This window comes from Gymnoscopelus microlampas (genome assembly GCF_963454915.1).
Source record: "Gymnoscopelus microlampas genome assembly, chromosome: 16".
Taxonomy (NCBI): domain Eukaryota; kingdom Metazoa; phylum Chordata; class Actinopteri; order Myctophiformes; family Myctophidae; genus Gymnoscopelus; species Gymnoscopelus microlampas.
In genome coordinates, this window is record NC_139953.1 from 17,881,164 (window position 1) to 17,899,506 (window position 18,343).

At 42.3% G+C, this 18,343-nt stretch overlaps 1 protein-coding gene across 1 annotated transcript in view; it reads right to left on the reverse strand.

Moving 5' to 3' along the window:
* Positions 1-1,107: 1,107 nt before the first annotated feature.
* Positions 1,108-18,343, reverse strand: part of ptchd4 (patched domain containing 4) — a gene marked incomplete at its 3' end in the record, with an annotated part of 44,814 nt that continues 27,578 nt past the window's right edge. Inside the window, exon 3 of the mRNA XM_084082818.1 lies at positions 1,108-2,777. Within this exon, the coding sequence (XP_083938944.1) occupies positions 1,108-2,777 (1,670 nt within the window). The remainder of the gene's footprint in view (positions 2,778-18,343) is intronic.

An 18,343-nucleotide genomic window follows, 5' to 3' on the forward strand; every position in this document is an offset into this window, starting at 1 on the left:
CACCTCCGGTTCATCCAGTCAAAACAATTCTGGATAATCTAAGTTTAAGTAATTTGACAACAAAAAAATGGACATACCCACACATGAACGATTCAAAACCTAATTTAACTCTGAGACTCTACACATGTAACCAAATGTACAGTGTGCATTTGTACACTCTCAGAGTTAAATTAACACTCAGGATTTTACCGTGTGGTTTGGTGCAAAAGCTGTTTAGGATTTACTTAGGTGGTGCACCGTCTCTCCCTGTACTGCCATCTGAACAGTGTCTTATCACGCCTATACTTCATGCACTTGTCATGTGTTGCAGCCCCCTGTGGCGCCATTCGCCACTATTATGTTCTGAAATAAAGCAGACATTTAGTTTTCTCCCCTGCTTAAATTAACCTTGACAATTCAGCTCACATGATGTAATGTGCAAGATACAGTAATTCTTCATAATGGACACAGTGTATGCCATCTGCTGAGTTCAGCTGTTTTATTCAACTATTTTAGTGTTAGAGAAAAGCATGCAATGTGCTGTCGGTCCAATGTTTCCCCTCTAATAAAAGGTTTTGGTTGCTTTCTTTCAAGAGTAAATCTCCACTCCATTTTAAATTGAAAACCACAGTCTAATCAGAAGGAGCCTCTTTTCATCACATCCCATGAACGAATTTGATGAATACCGTAAGTGAGAACGCTTCCCTTCAGAAGCTTCAATATTCCTTACTCCTTTTCTCTTTTGACTGCAGTATTACAGTCTGAACATATATTAGGTATTGTTAGGTAAGTATTGGTCCTAGTACATATGAATTGTTGTTTTTACTTTAGGAATATCTGGGAAAGAGCTTTAGGACCGTGAGCATTTTGCAGGTTGTGCAAATGAGATACACTGTCCAGACTGAAGGACTGATCAATTGGGCTGCTCCCTACTCTGGCCAGCATGGCTGCTATTGGCTTGGGGTTCACGAGTGCCTCGCCCCCACATTATCAGGTCAGGGGTCATCTCAGAGACCTCTGGACCCCCCCCGAGAGGTGCCTCCTCACTATTGGACAGCCAAACACCTCTCATCCACCAATCACTTGATGGATACCTGCCGAAGCTCACTTTTTCACGTTACGCCCGACTCAGACGTTAGTCACATGATCGGGGTTCTCCCTGACTTCGATGCACTCAATCTCCTCCCGTTCCCGCTCGCGTTCTCGTTCCGCCTCCCGCTCTTTCCGCTTGGCTCGCTTCTTCTTCTTCTGTCTCTTTTTGGACGGCGGGAAGAAGGTGAGGAAGACAGGCATCATGACGAAGCAGTGCAGCACGGTGCAGCCTGCGGTCAGGAGTGAGCACTTGAACAGCGTGTAGGTCAGGTTGGAAGGCACGAAAACCAGGGGCATCATCCCGATAACGAAGCAGGAAGCGTTCTGCAACACGGCTGCCCCGTGCTCCTCCAGTGCCGACTTGATGCACTGCGTCCTTGTGTGTTCAGTGGCCAGCACAAAAGTGTACAGGTGCGGCGCACAGTGATCCATGGCGAAGTTCAGCGTATAAATAAGGCACAGGATTGAGATGCTGTCCATGCTGACGTTCCAGAGGGTCATCAGACCCAGCACGCCCAGCTCCACAGACGTGACCGTCAGGATGAGCCAAAAGTTCCCCAGTGGGTTGATGACGAGAAAGAACGTGAGGATGAGAATGGTGAGCACGCTGAAGCCTGAGGTAAGGATGGGCGATATGACCGAGGAGCTGTAGCGGTCCATGAAGACGAAGGTGGGGTTGAAGGCGATGAACTTGATGCTGTTGATCAGCATCAGCGGACGCAGCTTCTCCAGCAGCTCCACCACCTCCTCGCGCTTCTTCTCGGTGGTGCGTGCCACCAGGTACATGCGCGAGGCGATGATGTCGTACTCGTTGCTCTCGCGGTTCTTGGAGAAGATGATGTCCTCGGTGAAGTGCTGGTACTCCGGGCTGCGTAGGAAGGAGCCCTTTAGGATGTTGATGAAGTCGTTCTTGGTCGACGCGGTCACATTTGCCACCCGCAGGTAGTGGAAGAAGTTGTCCATCCAGGAGATCTTGTTGAAGCCGTGACTCAGTGTCTTCAGGTGCTCCTGCACCGTGGCATTCCAGTACTCAATGGGTTCGTAAATGTAGAACCCAATAACAGGGCTGTAGTTACTGAAGTACTTCTGCTGGGTGAGCGCAAAAGACACGCTCGGAGAGTTACTTGCCAGCAGGTTCACGACGTTTGACCCATCACTGATTTGTAAACATCCCATGAAGGAGAAGGAAGCGTAGATCAGATAGAGGATGACGACGAAGGGTTTGACGTAAGTGTTAGTAATCCACTCTGTGTAGTGCTCCCGCAGGAAGTGCTGGATGAAGTGGTTCTGGTACGGGATGGTGTCATGGTGTGTGGACAGGTCGTGGCCGTCGCTCATCATGGTTTTGAACCACGTGGGCTGGCGGTCTAGGTACTCCACCGAGGGGATCTTGCAGCAGAAGACGCTGTGGTAGCGATTCTGCTCGAGCTGCCCGGCGAACACCAGGCACGAACCGTAGAAGGAGAAAACATAGAAGTAGTTGACCAGGATGGCGATGCACATGCTCTGGCAGAAGATCTTCACTGACTCGATATTTGTGAAGGGGCTGGCGCCCATACCGAAGGTGATGATGTAGAGTGAGCTGGTCATGGTGTAGCATACCATCACGTCTGCAAAGGCATCCGCCACGCGCTCCTTGAAGGGAAGGTTTTCTCGCGTTCTCCTCCATCCCGCCAGCAACTCGAACACCCCTTTGGTTCCATGGCCTGGAAGAGAGGAAATAGGACTTGGTTATTGCTGTCACGATCATGACATTTTAATTGATGATTAATTGTCATACAAATAATTGCGATTAACATAATAATTATGATTGCAATTTACATAAATATTACAATGCTTATGACACTGACACTGTGATAGATGTATATCAAACTTGTAGGTGTGTAGAGTTAATTTAACACAGGATTTTGCCATTTAGAAGAGGATATACGCAAACTGATTTTAGTTATTGAATCCACTGCCTACCATGTACATTACAAAGGTAATATACGGATACTTTGTTTAATTTAAAATATCAACAATATCTACCACTAGGCTTATTCACGCAAGTGAAATCTGTTTGATTTCTCTCCAGTGACAGAAATAGACACAAACACACGGTTCAAAGGCATACAGTATCCTATCCTCCATAGTGTATAGTCCACATGGGAGTGCCCACCCGCCCACACATACAGTACTGCTTATGTGTGAAGTACTCAAGCCATATTTCTGCTGTGCCAGGAACATGTTATGAATTCCTAAACACCAGAATAGATCCAACATGCATCTGCCACCTAAATATTTCAACACAAGTGGCCCGCAGTGGTTTTGACCCATCCTCTCTGTGTCAGCACAAGTTATTTTTCATTTTTTTGAAAGGTTTATCAGGTTCAAATCTAAAGGTAAACGAAAGGACAGGACAGGAAGGGGAAAGTTGCTATCCATTGACAGCGTTAGAAATACCCCCCTTGTTTTACACAGAAGGGAAGAAAAAAAAAATCTGTCAGGTAAATGTTTTTGTTTTATTAAGCCGCGCGACGACTCAATTCGTTCGTGTCGGCTGGTTAGAGGATGTGTAGAGGAGGGAAATTCACACCCCTGATTTTTAACCAACATCGTCTGTATCCTTTTCCACTCTCCGGGTTAGCAAATAGGACGTTAAGTAGCGTGCCGTTTGCTCAACGTGATTGGAAAAGCACCAGGATCCATTACAGTGATTTATGAGACACAGGTGTTGGTGGATAATGGAGAAGAGCTCATTTTGTAAAGGGTTTCTCAAACAATGAGTCGGGACCCATTTTCTGGCCGAGGACCCATTTTTACATGTCCCGAGTAAATACCTGTATGACTTAAATTATGCCTTTAAATGGTTAATTCATAATGGATTTGTTTTGTAACTTTGGTTCCTGGTGAGACACCAAATGTATCTTTTGGGTCTGAAAAGGTTTGGGAACCAATGTTGTAAAGCATCCTTGGTTAGTATCAATGCTACACTGTAAAAGTATGAGTGCCCTTATGGGTTCATTTGGTTCCATTTGTACACTCTGGGCCCTACACCGCCAGGTCTTACGGTATGTCTTAACGTAAGACCTGGAGGTGTGGTCAATGCTGGTTTGCTATTTTGAGGACGGTAAAATGCACATTGCGCCGAGGTAGTGCCGAGGCGGTACGGGTACGCGCTTAACGGCCCTGGATTAGTCATGGGTGTGGTTTGGGGCGTAACATAATTAAACTAATCAGAGTATCGGCTGCCATTCCCATTGAGATCAAGATGCGCTGATCGCAACAGGCAGGCGGTGTTATCTTCCCTTCTTGCATTATGGAACAAAGGTCCGACATTTTTATTCAGAGCTATAACACTTGATTGCCTTGTATTAACATAATTTTTCATCAGCCGCATGAAAATGATTCTTCCTCTCAGTATTTCCTCACAGTGGCTATTTGGAAAGACATCTGCAAAATGTGCACGGGTTCTTCATATCCTACTTGTTCCTAATTCATATCTGAGCTTCTCCAAGTTCACAAGGCGTCACACTGCGGCGCGTTGTGAACTTGTAGATCAGATGTTTTTCTGCAGCATAGGCGGTAGTGATGCGCGGGTTGACCCGTAACCCGCGGGACCCGCGGGTCAACCCGCGGCGCGGGTGGGTCAAGTCAGAATTTCGGAGAATTTTATGCGGGCTGCGGGTGAGCAGGTCAGCCGCTCTCACACGCCAAAAAATAAATAAAATCACATGCTCTTGTTTTGTCTTTATTCCTAATAAGAATAAGAATAATAACAATAAAATAATTTGAATACACTTGGGGATTATTTTCTAACCATGATTTTACAGAAAAAAAAAGAAAATCGCGGGTCGCGGGGCGGGTTAATCCATAGATTTATATATGGGTTCGCGGGGCGGGTTGAGGCGGGTTGGGTTCCGTCGCGGGGCGGGGCGGGTCATGAAAAAACCCGACCCGCGTATCACTAATAGGCGGGGGTAAAAGTGCATGCACGTTTGGAGAGAGAGAGAGAAACAGAAACAGATCTGTCTGTTTAATTAAACTGTCCTACAAGCCAAAACATTTTGTTCACACTTAAGACGTGGTCCTGAGGACGTCTTAGCGCTACTGTATGCGGTGAGTCTTGATAAGTCAAGGTGTAAAATAGCAGATACCGCAAAGCGCCCTTAATTAACATATAAACAAGGCACTAAATATACCTGGAGATTTTTTTGTTTTTGTTGCATTCCTAAACCAATAATTTGATGACCGGGTCATCGGTAAGTAGGAGACTCTTTGAGTAGGAGACTCTTTGAGTCGAATAGTAGGACTCTTTGAGTCGAATAGTAGGACTCTTTGAGTCGAATAGTAGGACTCTGAGTCTGCCGGTCATCAAATTATTGGCTTAGGAATGCGACAAAAACAAAAGAAAATCTCCATGAATCCAAGGCATCATGGGGTGTGTAATTGATAGAAAATAAGCCATTTTTGGGGTGAACTACTCCTTTAAGTCTTAAGTGTTTGCATTCAGCGCGGGTTGCAAAATAGTGATACAATGGTGGAGTTATTACTTAATTACCATCTAAGACCTGGAAATGAGACGCGCAAGATAGGGCCTTCTGTGTTAAACACTTGAGGATTTTATTGTGTACCATCACTATAGGAAGATTCCTTGTTGCCCAAACAATAACCCTTTTACTAAAGTTTTCTTTTTCTTCTGTGAGAAACTAATTCAAAGACCACATTTATTTTCTGACACTTAAGTTCCACTCCTCCTGTTGCAAATGTTGACACACTCGGCTAATGACCAAAAGCTTATCTATATATCAGTTTAATTCTTCTGATTTAACTGCCCTGTAAACTATTTGATATAAACCCATTAATGCAGAGAAATGTTTATTTAATTTTTTTAATGAATGTGCAAAGGAAAGCAATTATTTCTGTCATTGATTCACATTTTTGTTGTGCAATAGCTTGCGAGAGCTGGGTTGAGTTACATTAAGTCTCAGTACAACATTTATCAATTCTGCTTTTGGGCAAGAAAAGTATACTTGAAAATCATCAGTGATGCACGAGCACTCCACTTGGGAAATGTCATAAACGCCTTGATACAGTGCTGCATCTCTCTTTTAACCCATTTAGACCTGAGGCCGATTCTACAAATGTCTTCTAAATCCTATAACAGTTTTCTGAAAAACTTATGTTGCTATATCAGTGGTGCTCAAACTTTTTCATGTCAAGAACCCCCCAAAATGATATGTATTTGGCCGCCGCCCGCCCATCAAAATATTTTGTTCCAGGGACCCCCAGAAGCAAAGACTTGAGTTAAAAATGTTGTTTAAAAAAATGTATGTATTCAAAGATTTGCACAAACCAATGTTAACGTTTTTTCAAAAATAGCAGATCTACAAGCTCATAGCGAGACTTTGTGCCGTGCTATGATCTTGTATATCTGCTATTTTTTTATAGCCAAAGAATAGAATAATGGTTATAGCTCAAATCTAAAATGACACAGATGCGTTCCCGGATTGAATAGCTTAAAGTAGCCTGTCTCCAAAAGCCTTGCTGAGTGAAAACTGAGATGGCAATGGAATCTAAATGAGGACGGGTGAACGAGGAGCACAGACATCAGAAACCAGAACGACGCTCACAACTGTTACGTGATCTGTATTCAGACACATGTCAACCTAAGAGGCTTCTCAGAACTAAAGAAGGAGACAACATGGCAGGTAACGACGAGGAGAACGACGAGCAGGTGATCCGAGGCTTTTCATGTGAAGTGGATGAGATAAGTGTTACTTTTGTGGCTAACTTAATCCATTAAGACCGGGAACGCATCTATGTCATTTTAAGATATCTTTGGCTATTCAAAAAATTGCAGCTCTACAAGCTCATAGCGTGGCACGAGTGCCACGCTATGGGCTTGTAGATCTGCTTTTTTTTTTTTTATGTGTGCAAATCTTTGATATATATATATTTTTTTAAACTAAAATCTTTGCTTCTGGTGGTCCCTGGAACAACATATTTTGAGATGGGGGTCCGCGGCCAAATACATATCATTTTGGGGGTCCTTGACATGAAAAACCACTGATTATATCACCATACGTTTAAAAAAAAGAAAACTATTAGGATTTAGAAGACATTTTGTAGAATCCCCAGAAGCAAAGATTTGAGTAAAAAATGTTTGATATAAAATATATATATTAAAAGATTTGCTAAAAAAATAAATCATGTTTTTTCTAAAATAGCAGATCTACAAGCTCATAGTGCGGCACCGAGTGCCACGCTATGAGCTCGTATATCTGCTATTTTTGAATAGCCAAAGAAATCTAAAAATGACACGGATGCTTTCCCTGTCTTAACATTCTTAATGGGTTAAGAGGGCGGTTCACAATTTGTGCTAATATAACTGATGGTCACTGGCCATTAGTAGGCACCCGAGGGGTGGACCCTTTGCTGACTATAGCCACGAGAATTGCACAATTGAATAATCCTTTTGGGTGAGAGCTCAATTATTTTGTAGTGTACCCCTGGATTTGAATCCAGTTGCATGGAGCTTACACACAATGCACTCCAAGCTAAATAATACAACCTGACAAAGTCTGGACAATCCAGACATATCAATCAACGAGGGGATGAAAAGATACAGTGAGAAGAGCGTGGGGCCAGAAGTGTGATTGCAGCTCAATGCCAATAGGCTTCGGAACCAAAGACGCTCGGACTGTCTGCATGCTGAAGGATGCAAAACCGGCTGACGTCTGTTTACTGACAGATGGGGGAGGAAGAAACGGGGTTTGAAAGAGGGAGAGAGATTACCGTACTGCTGTTTGCAGCCTTGGCTATTGCAGTAATAAAATTCAACTACTGTCACTGTGCTATTCCCAAAACAACGTCACACAGACACACGAACGCACACAAGTACACACAATTACAGAAACACAGTAGACATCGTGACCACAGTCCTAACCACATCTAATGATCTCTCTCGCTCTCGCTCTCGCTCTCGCTCTCGCTCTCGCTCTCTCTCTCTCTCTCTCTCTCTCTCTCTCTCTCTCTCACACAGGACATCAACATTTTATGATGCCAATTTTATGAATCCAATTTTTTATAGTTGGATAGCATGCTGTTGTCACGCATCGAAAATAGCCGATCTACAGGCTCGAAATGCGTTGCAGCACGATTGATTTGTGAATTGCTGAACCATCAATGCTGATATTTCTTTGCAAAAAAAAAAGCCACCCGCTTAAGTGTCGGACCGTAGTTTCCGAATCTTGCTCCAAATGAAAAATCGATCTGCATTTGGTACTTAGCCTGTTTTAATTTTGGACCATGCAGGTACATCAACACTACACAGATCTTAAGAGGGGCAGTTTGTTACCAGCCTGTCTTCTGGACCGTTTTCAGCCAAGGGTGAAGTGGTGATGTGGAAAAAATACAACAACACACCCACCTCCCTGCCCCACAGCAGGCCTATAATGGAGACCCTGGCTGCAGTCGTGCTCCCCTCTTCCCCTGGCAATGCACCGAAAAGGCTCCGAGTCATTAAACTAAATTACTGCTCTAAAACTTTGGTGGCACGAGGCCCCTAAAGAACTCATTCATCACAGCGCGGAGCGCGCAGACGCGGCTCCCCCGCCCGCCCATCGCAGACTCTCTCACGTCTGTTTCGGCAGCACGCCGTTTTTTTTGTCATCTATAGGTGGAGATGACGGACGAGCCAATATCGTGAGATGTTGGTGGAGGCGAGGGTCCTTGCTCAGTTGTAGACCCAAACTCAATAAAAGCTGATAAGGAGAGAAAGAGAGTGCCGGACGATGTCGGAAGGGGAGTTGAGGCAAAAAAAAGCAATCTTTGTGTCCAAATCAATATGGTATTGTAAAAAAACAACACCTCAGTGATATGCCATTTCCTCGTTTTCCTGAGATGCCACAGTTAGTTCAGGTTAGTTAGTCTGACTATTTCATCCTCTTCCTTCGCACCTGCAGAATGCACTCCCCACAGTGCTAGCTGATGTTACGTTGGCCTAATACAGCTGTGTGTTGGTTTGTGAGCTAATCCTGCTGCAGTGTATTACTTGGTTAAAAAATCACAGATGTAGACAAAGTATTTACTATATTATTAATTACTGAAGGACAGATGGGGAAAGCCCTAATCAGACAAAGACAACTATCGTAAGAGGAGCGAGGCAGAGACATAAAAAATATATAATTAAAGGACAGAGGAAGGGTAACCAACCTAATGAGGGAGGTAAAACATCAGAAGACAAAAATAGGGAAACAGTGACAGAAGGAAGCCTAATGAGAAAGAGAAAACAGTGAGAGACATAAGGGAAGTGTGAGAGAGAGACGGCCTCCAGCTAGGCACCACAAGTGGGGCCAGTTTGTGCCAAGGGCCTGTGGTGACTAACATCCTGTGGTTAGGAAGGCCCTTGCCATCTTGGACTACAGTGACCTTGGGACACTCGACGAGGGCTGTTCTCTTTTCTCAACGGTGTTTCTAATAGTTGCGCATGCTGACTTTTGTCTTAGGGGGATGTTTTGTCATTTTCCAGCAAAATATCCACTTATGTTCAGGGTAGAGGACAGAGTACAGCAACTTGCCATGGGCCTGGTTTTCAAGATACTCAATGGACCAGTGCCCATGTACCTGTCTAACTACTTCAAAAGAGCCCACGGGCACAACACCAGACGGAGCTTCAGTGATCTCATTCCCCCCAGATTCGGCACGAACATGGGGATGAATTAATTCTACTTTTATGCCACCAAATGTGGAATGTCCTACCAACAGCCATCAAAAAGTGCGACTCCCTACCCTCCTTCAAAACTGCCAAAAAAGAGCACCTGTCTGCAATTTGCAACTGGACTGTAAATATTATATATATTTTTGTAAATATACTTTTACGGCTCCTAGTATTGATGATTTCTTGTATAGTATTGATTGAATGCCTTTATACTGTAGTTCTTGATGAATTGAATACACAGCACCACAATGGAAACAAGCCCTCAGGGCTTTTTGTGTTATCCTTTTAGCATTATTGTATAACTGTACCTCTGTTCTTTTTGCAAACTGTTAATAAATTATTCAATCAATCAATGTACTGTAATACACATTTGACGTGACCTTTTCAAGCCCATATCATGATAGCTCTATCAGCGTAGCCAACTTGGAGTGAATTAACAGGGAATTGACTTTCAGTGACATTTAAAATACAGTCTCTCAACTCTGCTGATAAATGCTTGGTAGCTAATGGTATACAGTAGCATACTTTTGACAAATATTAATAATTGTTGTGTGATCGCATGCTTCATGTTTAAATCTGTTACTCTCAAGGAAAAAATCAAATGTATTTCTGGCAAAGCCAAAGACAGTTTGAAATATTTTAAATTTAAATGTGTTACATTACATACAGCATATTTAAGTAAGCATCTCGGTGCTTGTTATGTAACTAAAGTGAACAATATCAACATGTTACTGGTTCTTTCACTGCAACTGACAATGTATGTCCAACATTCATCTAGTCTGTGAGGAATCACCACATCCCTACCTTTCTCTTAAACACGCTTAAAGGGATAGTTCACCCAAAGAATAACCTTTTTCCTATCGATTAGTCACCCCATGGAGACTTGAATTCATGGATAAGTTGTTGTTTTTGTCACATTCCTAAGCCAATAATTTGATGACCAGCGGACGGTCCATCAAATTATTGGCTCAGGAATGCGACAAAAACAAATAAATATCCATGAATTCAAGTCTCCATGGGGTGACTAATCGATAGAAAAAAAGTCATTTGGGGGTATTATCTAAAGTGCCTAGATTCTGTTATGTCCTCATCCGACCCAAAACCGAGGAATGTCATTATTCTGAATCTGTGAAATGCTTGATCGTCAGAATAAGTTAGGATACCAAGGCAATTCAGATGAAACTGCAAACCCATAAAGTTGACTGCAGTCTAATTGGTAGCTGTAAGCCCTCCGACTGCAACAATGAAAATTCAGTAAACAAAATTTGAATACCATGAATACACTTTATTATGACAAAGTAAGTTAAGCTGCCAAACTTGGATGTGTCATAATGAGTGTATTAAAGTTAAAGAAGGGGCGGGTTTGTCTTGTTGTTATAGTAACAGAAAAGATTCAGGTGTACAAATGTATTTAAAGCACCAAAAGTAGAAAGTATACTCATTATGCAGAATGTCCCATTTCACAAGTTTTCAAATGTATCTAATGTATAAAAATCATTTGAAAATAGCAGATCTACAAGCTCACAATGTGTCGCATCGCGACGCATTGTGAGCTTGTAGAACTATAATCTAAATCTACAGTAAAGTAACTAGTAACTCAAGTTTTCAAATAATTGTAGTGGAGTAAAAGTACAACATTTGCCTCTGAGCTGTAGTGGAGTAGAACTGAAAATTGGAAATACTCCAGTAAAGTAAAAGTACCTCAAAATTGTACACAAGTACATTACTTAAGTAAATGTACTTAGTTACTTTCAACCACTGGCTGATTCCATATGCGTCATCACTCGGCAGCGAAGCGATCAGACTAGGCAGCGCTAACTTAATCTTATCATGTTCCACAGTTATTGCATTGAAATGGTATTACTTTTACTCGCTTTCATTTATACACAAGTACATGTATATAGCCTACTGTAGATATATCAGACAGAATAAAACGCATGAAAGTAAATGTTTCCAGAAGTTCTTTCTGGCGTATGTATTTTTTAGACTTTGGTTTCTTAGGTTCAACAAAATATAGGGAAATGTTTTCATTTAATTTACCTACATTTATAACATTTATTATGAATGCAGGTTGGAGGATTCACCCAGGCATTACCATAATATGAGACAATAATATTCCTTGGTCTTCTCTGTTCTCTCAAGTTAACTTGGAAAGCCTCCAAGAAATCTGTTGTGTGTGTTCTTGGTATTGAGGAACAGCCTTGGTGAATATTCAGATTCCTTTTTGCCGGTTACGTGTTACCATACGTGACCTTGGAGAGTCTCCCCTCCATACAACGCCTGAATAATGCCGGCTGCTGGAGGGTCCTTTCTGTGTCCTCTCTGACGGGTTAAACTAGGGTCAATCCGTGTGAGAGCCGTATTAAAGTCCTAAATCAGTTCCCTTGGCAGATGTCTTCAGATAAGGCTTGAGAACATGCACACTACATACTTAACTGCATAAGCATTGCGCACCTGCACAAAGACACACACACACGCACACGCGCACACACACACACACGCCCACGTGCGCACACACACACAGATGCACTCAGCAACACGTACACGTTCACGTTCAGTTGAGCAGCACTATTGTTGAGGATGAAATAACGAGGGACCTGTCTTGGTTGAAACAGATTCACTGAAAAGGCCCCCGGGTGTGAACGGCAAATTTGGTCATTAGCATTTTGAAGGCCTGGCCTTCTGCAAGAAAAACTACTTAGCATTAACTGCTGTTCACGTATATGCTGATATTCTGCTGCAGTACTGGGAATTCGCAAAGAGGTGAAAACTGCACTTTTAGCCTTTCTTTTGTAAGTTATGTCTTCTTTTCCCCTCCCTTCCTCTCACTTATAGCCCTCTCTCCCCTACAGCTTAGCTTAGTTTACTCCCATAAGGACCGATGCTCAGCAGGAAAGAAAATGCGCACACAATTTAGATGTGATGCAGATAGGCGGTCTAGAATGATATACTAGCAAGGTTCAACACCATGAACTATAGCTTGCCAAGTTGTCGACACATCTGTTTCTTGTAGAACTCTCAATCTATGATGTATGGTAAGATAGATAGAGTGTGTTCATTCTGCCATCCACTTACTGGCTGTTCTCCAGTATTAAATTAGCTTTTTAATTCTAAAAAGTACTCTGCTGCTGAATCAGCCTCTGATATAAAGCACCAGTCCAGTTTAACCACCTGAACCCTAGCATCCCTATTCTGGGCATCTTTTAATAGGCAAACGTGGCGAAAACAGGGCAACATTCACACAAAAATAGCACGTCTACATGCTCACAATGTGTCGCAACTGTGAGCTTGTAGATCAGCTATTTTCGGCGAAGAGATTTGGTAGAAAAGGGAGAAAAGGAGGGGACCAAGACATTTAGACGCCTGGTTATATAGGGTTTAAGGCAGTGGTTTTCAACCCTTTTCATATCAAGGCCCATTATTCATTTGGCATTTGAGCCACCATTTGATGAGATTTAGCCTCTCAGACCCAAGACTTTAGAATATTTTGTTATCGTTGGATAAGATTTTGTCCACAATTCCATGCTGTATTGATGTTGGTACCATAACAGGCAAACGTTGATCAAAATAACAATTCTTTAATTAAGCAATGCAGATGTTTAACAATAATACCAGGGACAAATGACTTTGGACTTAGCTCCCCCTCGGACATACCTGTAGACCACACCAGGCACAGATTACTTTTTTTTGTTCCTCTCCCTCATGGAGCTACTTGCGGATTATACCAGGGTCAGTCCCACCCTCAGGTGGACACACACTGACCTTTTGCACCTTAATCCCATGTATAATGCACAAACTTTTTTGTCTTTTTTTCTTTTTTATTGCGCTTTTTTTTCTCTCTAAGCACCTTAACGTCTATAAGTATATCATGCACAGTATACATACATTGCTGCTATGCTCAGGCACCTTAGTTTGTTTCTTTATCTCAGGTACTTTGTAAATATGTAGATAACTTGTTTGGCCTTCTATTGTTCTCTTGTTCGATCTCCTTCCCACTTGCCCCCCTCCCCTCTTCTTCTTCTCTCTCCCCACTCTTCTTTCTATGGAACTAACGTTGCGATGGGAATGATGTACAAAAACGAATTTCACCCACTTTTTTACCTTGTAAACCTGTGATGTGACAATAAACCTGATTCTGATTCTAATTTAACTCTTGAGAGCGTAAAATGAAACCAAATGGACCCTTACGGGTCCATTTGGTTTCATTTTAAAAGAGTTAAAGATCTAATAAAGGCCCATTTGGTTACCAACTCTCCATCGTTTGGGGGACCATTTGGGGACCACCTGGAACCCCCTCAAGGACCACTGGTGGTCCCCGGACCACTGTTTGAGAACCACTGGTTTAAGGAGGTAAATCAGTGCAATGTTACATTACATTTTAGTCATTGTGCTACACTCTAATCCAGTGGTTTACAACATGTGCATCTGTAGAACAAACGGTAGGTCCTGGTGCACCAACATTACAGCCAACCAGTAACAAGGAGTGCCAAGCCAGCCCCCCTCAGCACACCACAAAAACCACTTGGACAGTCCTTTGTACCAGCAGCTATCAGGCTCCACAACCAATCTTGACCCCATATGAGACTTTAAGACACACACTGTCTGCTCTGTTCTTTGGGATTAATGACTCCTGCTACTCTGGCACTCTCTGTTCTTTTGAATTACTGACTCTGGTGTTGACTGGCACACATGCACATCATGGACTACTAGAATGTACACTACAAAACCTTGATGCGTTTTAAGGATAATGCTGAACGCTATTATTGCTTATACAGTATATTCATTGCTGATAGACTGTATATGCATTCATACTGTATACATGTACAGTCGTATCTTAAATGTCAGAGCCGTGGTGCTCCGACAGTCTTCCGGAGATCCAAGAAGTTCGAATAAAATGTATTCTATTTTGTAAAAAAGAAAATATACACATCAAGATCAGATTCAGATTGTTTTGTACAGAGTAGAAGTTTCTCATTTGATAACCCCAGTGTTCTACCTGGATCGTCCAACGTTCTCATGACAAAAGTTAGGTGTCTGTGCAAGCAGTTTTCCAGGACCATTGCATAAGCGGTAGTCAGACTCTGTGTACAGGTAAATCACATCATGTGCAATGGAAACCGTGCTACAGATCTTGTCATTGCTTTATTCATGAATTCTTCCTAGTATTTCTATGACATTGCCACGAAGTCGGAGCCCGCCATTATTCTGTGTGAACGTTCAGAGAAGGCTACTCTACTTGGGAGTTATATGGAGTCTGGAGAAGGGGTTTGTGATGCATAAATCCAGGGACAATTTATTGAATGCAGTTTTGTCATAAAGTTTTACTGTCACTGTGTTGAGGGACTCAGGCCCCACACCGCAGCAGGGGGAGGGTGGGGTGCCAAGTATATATCATAAGAACGACAACTGGTTCGACGGGAAAGGGTGGGGGTTGTTTTTTCATTTAGAGATATTGCTTATTGTGACAGGTAAACAATATATTATACACAAATACAATATAATATATATATAATATACACAAATACAAAGGTACTGAAACTGTGTGTGTGTGTGTGTGTGTGTGTGTGTGTGTGTGTGTGTGTGTGTGTGTGTGTGTGTGTGTGTGTGTGTGTGTGTGTGTGTGTGTGTGTGTGTGTGTGTGTGTGTGTGTGTGTGTGTGTGTGTGTGTGTGTGTGTAATCCTATTCCCCCCCCTCAATGCAAAGCTATTATCAGTGTTGCACGTGAACATATATATATATATATATATATGAGATCACCTCAAAAGCAATCAATTACATAAACTCCAATGCTGTGCTATAAATACAGTACCAACAGCAGGTCTAAATATAGTCAGTAGTTAAGTTGTTACAGTGAAGTTTCCAAAATGGCAGGTTAGTGGTTTTACAAATCCCTAGTGATTTAGTAAAAACCACTGACACACCAGTGTTTTTTTTGGCAAAATCTCTAGATTTCTCAAACTAGAGGTTCTGGCCGCTATATGCGGTCCTCACATAGATAGATGATGCTTTTGGTTTGCTGTCGACTCATCAGAGATGCTCTTTGATGCTCTATATGGTGGTAGTGGGTGGGGGGGGGGGGGGGGGGGTGGGGGGGGGGGGGGGGGGGGGTGGGGGGGGGTTATCTGTCATGTCAAGGCTTCACTTCCTGCTGACCGTCCAATTAAAAATGGATTAGTCCTTGACATGCCTACTCAATTGATTCTCATCTTTGCAAGTGCCTCTCTTCCCAGTAAACCAGTCAATAGTTCAGCACTTCACTAACTAGCATGTGGAATGTGACATAGTGGACACATGGTATATATTGCGAGAGGATAACTGCAATTTACAAACAGAAATAAAACGTCCATGACTTATTAATTGTGAAATATTTAGCCAACAGTGACTCAATTATTATTCAAGTAAATTCTGTACATTTTCAAATCAAAATCGTATTAGAATTGGAAACGTATGTCCATTGCCTCAGATTATAATGCTGTGCATTTACAACAATGAGCTTAAAAGATCTGATTTGACCAGTGGCACAAGTATCAAAACAGTTACCTCTTGCTGCCACTTGGGACACCAATGTACACAAAGTGTGAAAACTATCCATTTAATGATATGGAGAATGTTTTAACATGCTGCATGCAAAACTAAAATCTATGGTTTCTGTAAAGGTTTATGTACTGAAATATGGCTGGTGATATGGTCCTTTAAGTTATTCTATGTTGTCGCGTGTCAAGCCTCCTCTCCACGCTAACCCTCTTCTCACTGTAGCCTCGATAACACAGGCAACAGGCAAGACACCTCTAGAAGAAGAATACCTTTAAAACTGACTGCAGAGGAAAACATCTTTTCCCAACTTCAAGCTATTATGTCCCCTATATACTACCTTCCGAAGAAACAAGATTCTGTATCCGACAGTAAACGCTATATATTACAGTATGCATCACGCCAAATTGAAAGCACTGTGATGTTCATTATCTATCAATGTGTCTGCTCTACCCCCCAGAGCACGGCATAAAGGAGATTGCTGTTCTAGCATATTACAGACCTCAAGCGATCTGCCGCAGTGCCCTCAAATCCCCTTACCTCCAAGTCACACATAGCAATGGGAAATTATAGGTCTACAACTTCCCACTTAATGACATGTAATATGTGACGCTTGAGGGAAAGCGTTGGCAGGAAGGAACGTTGTTGGATAAACCTACACACTCTGGCGAAGCGATCGATTACAGGGAAGCCATACCGTATGTATGCCATGCTATAGATGTGGTGAAATGGGTGCATGCATGGGTGTGTGCGTTTGATCTGTGATCGTTACAGTATGAGCGCGTTCACCTAATAGTAGTGTATGTGTGAGCATTGAGCAAGTGAGCACACACGTGAGTTTTTGTGTGTGTGTGTGTGTGTGTGTGTGTGTGTGTGTGTGTATGTGTGTGCATGCCACATAGGCGACATATTATTATGGGGCCAGGCTTCCAGCATGGACCCATATTGTTATTGGCATTATTCCGTTTCTTCTTCTTCTTTTTCTGCCGTTTTTGCCAGTTCTGGCTGAACCGTGCAGTCGCTTTTTATGAAACTCGGCCATATGGTAGATGGTCATGAAAAACGATCAAAAAATAAATCTCACAATCTTTCGTCAAAAGGTGGCGCTATAGCACTCAGTTGAAAATGACAACTTTGAACAGGTACAACTCATGCCCTGTTTCACCTACAGCCATGAAACTTCGATGCACACATGCGTCTCCTCATGCTGAACAACTTTCACACTCTGACTTTTGACCTCTGACCTTTAGATCTCCCACCATTTTGAATTATATGAAATATCTCCTCCTGGGATTTTTGAGTAATCTGCACGAAACTTTTTACACATGAACTTTGGACCTATACCAAAAAACCTTTGCAAAATATCTTCCATAAGTGAAAAAATGAAGCTTTAATGAGCCAATGAATATTGCAGTTTTATGACAATTATTCATCTGCCCCTAACACATACATGCAGACTTACCATTCTTTGAAACTTTGCAGAAATGTAAAGGGCCATTCCAAATATCACTGAAACCAATCTTACTCCAATTGGTCAAACGGGGGCGCTATAGCAATTTTTTGAAAATTGAAACTTTAAACAGGCAAAAGTCATGCCTCGTTTGGCCGACAGCCATTAGACCTGCTTACACATGTGCCTTGACTAATGAGGAACACATCTATCACGTTGACCAGTAAGCACCGCCCTTAGATTGTCCGCAATCTTGAGCAGTTTGAAAAACACTTAAACCCAGGATTTTTCAGCTATTTGCGTGAAACTGTATGATCTGTGTGATCTCCTTTTTCACAGGTTCTTGTCTGTTGGTGGCTTCTCGCTTAAATGTGTGCCCCACAACCTGAAGGTCACCAGTTCAAGCCTCACTTGGTGCAGACTTCATCTAAGTTGCATTTCACACAACATGACTATCAATGAATACATCTGCAATTGTTAAAGATAACATGAAATACTTAATTGAGTGTTTTTACATACAGCTGATCTACAATCTCACAACTTTTCAGATAGCAATGAGAGTATGTTTTTTCAATGTATAACATACTTC